This window comes from Neomonachus schauinslandi, chromosome 10 (assembly GCF_002201575.2).
Source record: "Neomonachus schauinslandi chromosome 10, ASM220157v2, whole genome shotgun sequence".
NCBI lineage: Eukaryota > Metazoa > Chordata > Mammalia > Carnivora > Phocidae > Neomonachus > Neomonachus schauinslandi.
The window spans coordinates 107,319,886-107,329,778 of record NC_058412.1 but is presented as its reverse complement, the minus strand read 5'-3'; the positions used below and the strand labels follow the sequence as shown (position 1 = coordinate 107,329,778).

The following is a 9,893-nucleotide window of genomic DNA, read 5'->3' as shown; positions in this document are numbered from 1 at the left end:
CCCAGACCTTCGCCACATAGATTGTGTTCATGGCCAATGGCAAGCTCCACCCCTTTCTCTGTCCCCTTCCTCCCAGACCTTACAAGCCCTGAAACCCTTTACACTAAGGTGTCAGGGACTGGGTGTGTTCCTCATTTCAGGTCTGCATGTCTTCACCCAAAAGAATGATGAGCTTGCAAGAGTCAGTGGAAAAGAGATTTTTTTTGGTCCTTTCCTTTGAAATTACACCATTGTAGATAACCAATGGCCTGGTTATGAGAAAATTGTTTTTCTCGCAGCCAGAATCCTAGAGAATATCTTTAGGGAGGTAGTAGGAACTGAGTGGGAAAGTTCAGTGGGATGGCATGAACCCTCTTCCCACGAGGCTATAAACCCCACACTCTGACGAACTCTTTACGTTTGGTCATGGCTAAGTGGTTTATTCTATAGACTTCTGATGTTCCTGCCCTGATGAGATGCAGAATGCGGGCAGGGAGATGGAGAGTGAGTGGAGATAACCATCTGAGGCCCCTGACTGGCCCTAGCTTAGTGATTCCAACAGCTTCTGCCACTTTGTCTTGTTATTTAATTTTGGCCCACAGTAGGTAATGGGGGCCTTGTCGGATCTCCTTGGTGCGGCCAGCACACAGTAGGTGTTCAGTCAATCTCAGCTGCTGTTACCTGTCTCGAGTCTCACCGCCTGTCAGGACCGAGCAGCCTCCAGCCCCTCGAAGGCCGTGAGGTGTGGAACACAGCTGTCCTTCCCCGGGCAGCCCAGCGTGAACTTGGCCACCCGGCGGATTATGCGCAGAGTTCCGGCTTCCGGGCTTTCCGGACGCCAGCGGGTTACTTCAGCCTGATACAGTCCACCTCTTCCGTGGCCGGCGTGCCGCTGGTTTTGAGGTCCAGGTCGGCGCTGGACTTGCTCCCGTGGTGCGCGGGCCGCCAGTGGAGCTGCATCATCCTCTTGAAGTACTTCATGGTGTTGTTCTTGACCGTCACGAAGCACACGGTGTTGATCATGCTGTTGCTCATGGCGATGCACTCGACCACGTAGAAGGCCGTGAGGTAGTGCTTCTCCTTGACGAACACGGCGGGGAAGAAGTCGCGCACGATGGTGAAGCCGTAGAAGGGCGCCCAGCACAGCACGTAGGCCGTGAGGATGCACATGAGCACCAGCACGGTCTTCCTGCGGCAGCGCAGCCGCTTCCGGATCTGCTCCGTCTGGAAGCCCGGCACCGCCTTGAACCAGAGCTCGCGGGAGACCCTGGCGTAACACAGGGTCATGGTCACCACGGGGCCCACGAACTCCACGCCAAAGATGAACAGGAAGTAGGACTTGTAGTAGAGCTGCTGGTCCACCGGCCAGATCTGGCCGCAGAAGATCTTCTCCTGGTTTTTGACGATGAACAGGACCGTCTCCGTGGTGAAGTAGGCCGACGGGATGGCGATGAGGATGGACACCACCCAGACCAAAGCGATCAGGTAGGAGGCCGTTTGACAGTTCATCCGTGGTTTTAAGGGGTGAACGATGGCGAGATATCTGGGCGAGGGGGGCGGGGGGAGGGGAGGAGAGCCATCAGTAATAATGAGGTGTGCTGGGAAACGTTCGTCGGGAACTAAGCCCAAACACGCTGCAAAAGCAGACAGAGTGGCATAACGAGGGTCCCCGTGTAATTATCCAGCTTCAACAGGCTTCATCTTATTTTAGCAACATCGTTTGGCATCCGGAGTAGTCCGTATTTAGTGGAAACTGCACAGGCTTTGGTCAAACAGGAGCAACAGATCCCAGCTTTGCCCCCCCCCCCCCTCCCCGGTTGACTTTGTGCTCTGGAGTCAATCACTCAGCCTTTCTGAGATTTGTTTCTTCAAATGCAATATGAGATAAAGGGACACCTACCTTGCGGGGCTGCTCTAAGTATTCAATATGATAATGTGTAAAATGCTTCACATGCAGTAGGTGTTCAATGAATATACATGGCATTATTATTGTTAGTCCTGTGGATACCACCCTGGCTTTCCGTCTTGTCATTCTGCCCAAGAACCTAATCCTTTCAAAACTCTTCATTCCAAATATCTCATGGGTGAAAGGGGAAAGAAGGGCTCTGGAGCTCAGAGAGAGCTTCTCAGGGCAGTGGATTAGGGCTTTCTCTTTCTCCCCGCGCCTCCCCCCCTTCCCAGGTGTCATCCTGCATTACAGAGCAGGAAGGAGAACAGGGGGTGGGCTTGGCGTGGAATCTAAGGAATCTATCTAATGAGAGAAGTAAATGACGTGACCAATCCCACTGGGTGCAGGGACCAGAATGCAGGCTCCTGATACAAAGCTTTTACACCCACCTCCCTGGGCTGTCTCAAGCTCAGATGAGGTGTGTGAAGCTGCCTTGACATCATAAAGCCGCAACACAGCATGAGGCTTTATCCTGCTCTTTCCAGAGAGCAACACTGCCGGGGAAAGAGGTTGGAGCCCTTTGTGGGGTAGGCATGGGAAGGCACTCAATACAGGCTGTGTTATTGAGCAAGGCTTCGCTGTAGGCAGCTGATGCTTATTCCTGCTGAAGAACCCCTGGAGCAGATGTGACTCACCCAGGAGTGGGAGGGAGCCGGGATATTGATACACCAACCATCAAAGTCATTGGTGAGGGAGCCAGAGAAGGCCTTCAGACAAAGAAAGGCAGGTGTTGGCAAGTGGGAGTGGACAGGTGTGCACTGAAGTGATAGTAACAAGGGGATATGAGAGGGGCATCAACTGCATCTGCTACAATCTGGTAAATGCACAATAGGTTGCTGGTCCTGCTGTGTGCCCAACCTATGTATATGGAAACAAAGTAGAAGAAGACATAGTCCTTGACCTCAGAGAGCTTCTCTTCTACCCAAAAACTAGAATAATCAAGTGATAGGTTAAGAACAACTTGAAGGAAGACAGAATCATTAGGTCAGTGATGTAGTCTGGGAATGCTTCACGAAGATATTGAGATTCTGGCCACCTCCTACTCAACCTGTTGATGAAGGCGGGACTCTCCTGACCTAAATAGTATGAGATGACTGAACACACAACACCTGACACTGGGCAGATGAGATCAACAGCAGTTAACTACTCACATGTACTCACAGCCCAGGGAGAGGGACAGTGCCCACTACGCAGGAACACGTGGGAGTTGCACTCAGGGATAGAATGAACCAGCGGGGGCTGTGGGAAGCAGGCTTTATGGTGACAAGAGGATGAAGTGACCCTTGACTCCATGGGAGGATGTGATTGGCTTGTTTGAATAATTTTCCCAGCTGGAGGGGTGGGAAACCCATCAGGTTGAGGATTAGGGGTGCAGCTGGTCCAGCAGAGAGAGGAATAGCAGGCCAGGAGACTTTCCTGCTGGGTGGAGCGGTGTATCTGCCAAGAACAGAGGACCTCATGGCTAGGGACCTTGGGGACCCTGTGGGGTTCAAAGATGTCAAAACAGTACATGAAATTTCAGGCTTTACAACACAAGAGCTTAATAAATAGCACTCAGGTTTCTAAACCAATTGAAAAATAAGGCAAAATGACAAGAAAGATGGATGGCCAAACTCTCACTTTTGTTGTGATGACACTGGTATTGAATATTGAACATAGGGGCCACTTCACACTCAGTTAGATAAACCTACAAACCCCGACACAGGTGGGTGGGAGAGACACAGGCCTCCCTGGGCACTTCAGTTTACTCCTTGGTAAAACATGCCTGTCCTACTATGTAGAAATATCAGAAGGGCTATCTACTAGCGTTTCTGGATGCCGCAGCCGGAAGAAGAGCGAGGTTCATGTGCAGAGGACCTGGTTTCATAGAGACCCTAGGAGAGTGCGGATCTCAGGACACACACGTCCAAGCAGAGAGATGGTAACCAAGACCTTGCAGATGTCCCTCTTGCCAGTGGACAAGTTGTGGAAAACGATCAGTTTTAACAAAGACTATAGCCTCCAACATGCTTTATGTCTGTCTACCTTCTCTGAACCTGACAAGAAGCTGGAGAGGTTGTCAGCAAAGTTATTATTATGCCCATTTCACAGATGAAGACACTTAAGTCCCAGGAGCATAAGGGATTTATCCAAGTCTACAACTTGGAACCCAGATGTTCTGAGTAACTCCTAGGCCAATGTTCTTTCTTTTCTGATTTATTTGATGTCAACTCTGCATTTTGGGATATCTTTTATAATGAGGAAGATGTTATGGGATGAAAAAATATTAGAATTTAAGAGTTGATCACCGAATAGAGGTAGGAATGTAGAAATTCTCTTTGGCATTGGTTATCGAGATACTCTTCATGCTGGAATTATATTGGAGGAGGGGGGCAAAGGGAAAGAGAGAAAGAGAGAGAGAGAGTCCTGAATTAGTTCTGCTTCCAGAGTCCTCTTGGCCTAGCTGCACAGCATTTCCAGAGCAGCCCTCCCCTTCGCATCTCAGGCTCTGCTTCCCTCACTCCAGTGGTCAGCTACATGCAAAAGAATGAAACCAGACCACTTTCATACACCATACACAAAAATAAATTTAAAATGGATTAAAGACCTCAGTGTGAGACCTGAAACCATAAAAAGTCCTAGAAGAGAGCACAGGTAGTAATCTCTCTGACATCGGCCATAGCAATATTTTTCCAGATATGTCTCCTGAGGCGAGGGAAACAAAAGCAAAAATAAACTATTGGGACTACATCAAAATAAAAAGCTTTTGCACAGCAAAGGAAACAATCAACAAAACTAAAAGGCATCCTTTGGAATGGGAGAAGATATTTGCCAATGACATATCCAATAAAGGGTTAGTATCCAAAATATATAAAGAACTTACCAAACTCAACACCGAAACAACAAATAATCCAATTAAAAAATGGGCAGAAGACATGAACAGACATTTCTCCAAAGAAGACATACAGATAGCCAACAGACACATGAAAAGATGCTCAACATCACTCATCATCAGGAAAATGCAAAGCAAAATCACAATGAGATTATCACCTCGCACCTGACAGAATGGCTAAAATCAAAAACACAAGAGACAACAGGTGTTGGTGAAGATGTGGAGAAAAAGGAACCTTTATGCACCTTTGGTGAAAATGTACATTAGTTCTGCCACTGTGAAAAACAGTAGGGAGATGCCTCAAAAAGTTAAAAATAGAACTACCCTATGATCCATCAATCCCACTACTGGGTATTTACCCAAAGAACACATAAACACTAATTCAAAGGGACAAATGCACCCTTATATTTATAGCGGCATTATTCACAATAGCCAAATGATGGAAACAGCCCAAGTGTCCATCAATTGATGAATGGATAAAGAAGATTGGTATATGTATACACATATATGTTAACATATATTGTGCACACACATGCGCATGAATGCACACGCGCGCACACACACACACACACACACACACTGGAATATTATTCAGCCATAAAAAACAATGAAATCTTGCCATTTGCAATGACATGGGTGGAGCTAGAGAGTATTATGCTAAGCGAAGTAAGTCTGTCAGAGAAAGACAAATACCATATGATTTCACTCACACATGGAATTTAAGAAGCAAATGAGCAAAGGGGGAAAAAAGAGAGAATCAAACCGAGAGACAGAGTCTTAACAATGAACAAACCGGTGGTTACCGGAGTGGAGGAGGCTGGGGGGATGGGAGAAACAGGTGAAGGGGATTAGGGCATGCACTTGTCGTGATGAGCACCAGGTGTTGTATGGAACTGTTGAATCACTATATTGTACACCTGAAACTACTATTACACTGTATGTTAACTAACTGGAATTCAAATAAAAACTTAAAAAAAAAGAAGAAGAACGATGGTAACGTTTCCAGCCTGGGTGACTGGTGGACTGGAGCCGGGAAGCTGCTTCGGGGTGAAAAAGGAACCATTCTTCGTGTTGTAACTGGACGGTTGCTTCCTAAGAAACTCCTATGTTGCCCAAAACTCCCCAGCATGATAAAGACAAAGGTTTCAGTGCGACAAAGGGGAATGAGAATAGTGAAAACTCTCCCCTGCGTGAGCACCAGAATCCCTGAGGGAATTGAATAAAAATGCAGATTCCTGGGACCGAGCTCAAGGGATTCTTACTCAGTAGGGCTGGGGTGGGGCTGAGGGATCTGACTTTGTATCATTTGCCCTGGGCAATTCTGTACAGTTGGTTGACAGTTGCATTTTATAAACACTGGTGTTAGGGCTGGAGAGCCTCAGAGCTGTAATAACAAAATGGTTTTTCCTGCTGGAATTATGTTACAAAAAGATGGTGGTTCTTCTACCTCTGTGTGTATTTCATTATGGAAAATAATCAACTGGCTGATTAAAAAGAATGACAAACCTAAATAGCACCGAGAACAAGGAAAAAACTGATGAGTTCAAAGGAGACCAAAAAGAAGAAAGATGTTTTAAAAAACACATCATCAAAATGAGTTTCAGCATTCCACAGACCCAGAGGATGTTTCACCAACTGCCCCCCCGGAACAGAGCCACTGGTGGTCTGACACTGGCTTATAGCTGTTTACATAATTAAAACATGTGTAAGATTTGTCCTAAGCTGCTACTAGAAATTTTCTAAATTTTGTAAATTTATAATAGAGCCAGGACTTCTAGAACATCTCATGTAAATGTATGCAAATGAGCACATGGATGTATGCAAGAAAACAAAGGGAAGGATGTCCTTCTCTCTTTTCTACAAATAGGCCCTTACCTTATTTTAAAATCAGCTCTACAACAAAGCCGCCAGGAACAAGGGTACATTACTGTAGGATTCCGTTTTCATGAAGTTAAAAAACAGGCAACACTAAATTGTGCTGAGTGAAATCAGACGGGTGGGGTGGGAGGACTGGTACGGGGCATAAGGGAGTGGGAAATGTTCTAGATCTTGATTTGGGGAATGGTGGCAGGAAAAACTTGGTACATGTTCTCTTGACCGAAGTTGCCCTGGTGAAGTCTGCCGTGGCTTCTAAGTAATAAGCTGCCCAAACTTCCTGCTTTTGGCTTTTGTGTTTCGGGCTACTCGCGGTCAGGTGGCATGCCTATCCGCAGCAGATGTGGTATCTGCAGGCATGGCCCAGAGCTGGGGAGCTCAGGCGCCTCGCTCTTGCCCATGTTTGGGGGGAACCTGAGCCACAAGTGGAGACGCCGGGTCTCCTCTTGCCCCGGAGAGATGAGCAGACACGCGGATCGGCAGCAGCGCCAACCTGTCAGAGCTGAAATGAGGGAAGGGGCAGCCCGGCCCGGCCCCCATCTTTACCCCCCCGCCCCCCCTGCCCCGGCCCACATCATCCTCACCTGTCGATAGCGATGGCCAGCAGGGCATTGGTGGAGACGTAGAGTGAGACGGTCCGCAGGTAGTTGACAGAGGCACAGAGCACGTGGCCGTGCTCCCAGGAGAGCTGGCGCACCACGTAGTAGTCCATCTCGAAGGGGCAGCAGATGATGGCCACCAGGAAGTCGGAGATGGCCAGGTTGGCGATGAGCAGGTTGGTGAGGTTGCGTAGCTTCTTATAGCGGGCGAGGGCAGCAATAAAGACAAAGTTGCCAACGCCACAGACCAGCATGATGCCTGCCAGTGCCACACCGATGACGATCTTGGCAGCGAAGAAGGTCCGGGTCTTGGTCATGTCCTCATCCTCGTCCAGAGGGAGGTCGTAGTCACCGTAGCTAAAGTTGAAGGGGAGGGGGGAGGTATGGTCTTGAGCTGGATTGAAGCTGGGCGCAAAACTAGTGTTTCCATTCTGGGCTGCCATGGCGAAGACTGCAGGTGGAGTGGTGTGGGGGTCTCAGCGGGCTGAGTTGGGGGTCCAGATCTTCTGCTGTCACGACTCACCCAGCCTAGCACCCTGCCCACATCCCTGAGGAGAGTCAATGCGCCATCCCGGACCCTGGAAGGAGACACAACCAGTGGGCACCCTGCAGGACAACGCCTGTGAGTATTCTCCCAGAGTTCCCCAAGTGTAGGCCAACCAGACCCAGTGACTCCCCTCAGACAGAACTACCCGGGGTACAGGGGAAAGGAGACATGAGATCTGGAAATTGGGAAATCTTCCACGGGCCGTCCGGTGGTCCTGGGCAAAGGATGAATTGGACTCTCCCAAGACATCCAAGAAGAACCTGCATCTTTGCCCTTTTCCCAGGGGCCAGGATCTGTGTTACTGCCCAGTCACACTCCCCTTCCCCACCATCAACTCCCGCAGGGTCTTCTCAAAGTTTCACAAGCCTGCTCCAGGCCGCTGGCCCAGGCTTCCACAGCAGTCACCAAGTTGCGCCATCTGTTGGTCAAGGACAATGAAGCCAGAGGACTGAGACACAGCCGGGTCTTTCCTCCAAAGCAGGGCACTGCTCCCTATGTCCTGACCAAACCTTGGATGTGGAAATCACCAAACCCATTTTCACAAGGACAGGCTGAGTCATCTTGGGCCAGTGAGTTATACTGTCTGAGTCCCGGTCTTCCTGTAAACCAAATCCCTGCTGCCTAGCCCAGGGCCTGGCTCGTAGTAGGGACGGGACAGGAGTCTGTGGGATGAATGAATTAATGAGGATCTGCCCAGGATTGTGTAGGTGAAGGGGGCTATGGATGGGACGGAATTCTGCTGCTACTCCTCTGGGCTTTGGGAACCAGATCTAAAAAGAAATGCTTTGTCTGTGTCTCCTCCCTGCTCCCACTCTTCTGATCAGCTCCCTGTCCCCTTCACCAGAACCCACCCGGTTCCCCACCAGAACCAACCCTAACTGGGAGGCACCACATCCTGTCACCAAGCTGTTCATCCTCTGAAAGTGGTGGCTGCTCCATTTTAACCGGAAACAGCCCCCAAGAATGGGGGGTAGAGCGGGGGGGGGGGGGGGGGGGTGAAGGTCGTGTCAGTGAGGACCCAGGAGGGCCTGAGGGCTGAACTGTCCCTCATTGCCTGAGTCCTTTATGTTCTCAGTACCTCAAGATGCCCATGGCAAAGGAAAATAAATTCTCTGAAGTACTGAGGGGACACCACTGGGTTCAAGGCGTCAGAGGGCCTCAGAACCCCCCCATCCCCAAACCCGCAGAATGAGGACCCCAGTCATCGAGCTGTGACCCGCCTCTCCCCGCTTAACACAACAGGAAACGATCTCAAGTGTGGGGGCCATGGGATGCTGGTAGCAAGAAGTGGACCAAACAGGACAGTGGGTTTGGCCCGGACCCGTCAGAGGAGGCGGAGAGCGAGGGACGGGAACCGTAGCAGCAGGGACAGCAGAAGCAGGGTGGCCGGGCCACTCCGACCTGCGGCGCGTCCGCCCGCTGCGCACCCGAGGGAAAGACCTCCGACAGATGAGGTCCTCCGTCCGGGTGGCTTCTTCCTCTCCCGCGAAGCCCCAATCCCCGCAGACAGCGCTCAGCCCGAGACGGGGAAGCGGGACTCGCGTCCTCTCGCCTTCCGCGCTGCGCGGCTCTCCAGTCCCCAGACCCTGGAGGAGAGGACGTGAGCCTGGGTGGCGCAGGTCCCGGCCCCATTTTTCGCGAATGCACTCCCTGCCCCAGACCAACCCGCTCCGGGAGCCCTCTCCCCTCCCCTCCCTTACTCACCCCCGGCGCGGCCGCGCGGTCTGGGAGGCGCCGCCCCGCAAGGGCGGGAATCGAGTCAGAAATTCAGGCTCAAAAAGCGAAGCGAGCGGGGCCTCCGGACGAGAAGAAAACTGGGAGTAGGGGCAGGATCCGGTGAGCCGGGAATTCTCCCGGAGAGGCTTCCTTTTTCAGCTTACCTCTCAACAAGACGCCCCCCTCCCCCCGCCCATGCCCTCCCCTACAATTTGGAGCTCGCCCGCCGGCCCAGCACCCGCCGGCCCGGCCCCCTCCGCCCCTCCGCCGGCGCCCGCACGCCCCGGTCCCGGCTTCCCGTCGCCGGGTCCTCGCGGGCCCGTGGTGGGTGGCGGACTCTCCCGGCCCGTACTCCTC

General features: G+C 51.0%; 1 protein-coding gene across 1 annotated transcript; it reads right to left on the bottom strand.

The window, feature by feature from the left end:
- Positions 1–825: 825 nt before the first annotated feature.
- On the bottom strand, positions 826–7,716 carry PROKR2 (prokineticin receptor 2). The gene is made up of 2 exons (XM_021689228.1): positions 7,259–7,716; positions 826–1,522 (listed from the first exon to the last, which is right to left on the bottom strand). Exons 1-2 carry the CDS (start codon positions 7,714–7,716, stop codon positions 826–828), a joined length of 1,155 nt encoding a protein of 384 aa, XP_021544903.1.
- Positions 7,717–9,893: the final 2,177 nt, after the last annotated feature.

Excerpts from the sequence above, each read along its gene's own strand:
- PROKR2 (XM_021689228.1), bottom strand. The coding sequence starts at position 7,716 with ATGGCAGCCCAGAATGGAAACACTAGTTTTGCGCCCAGCTTCAATCCA. Across the intron at positions 1,523-7,258 it reads CTGGCCATCGCTATCGACAG|ATATCTCGCCATCGTTCACC; the intron begins GTGAGGATGATG and ends CCCCTCGCCCAG.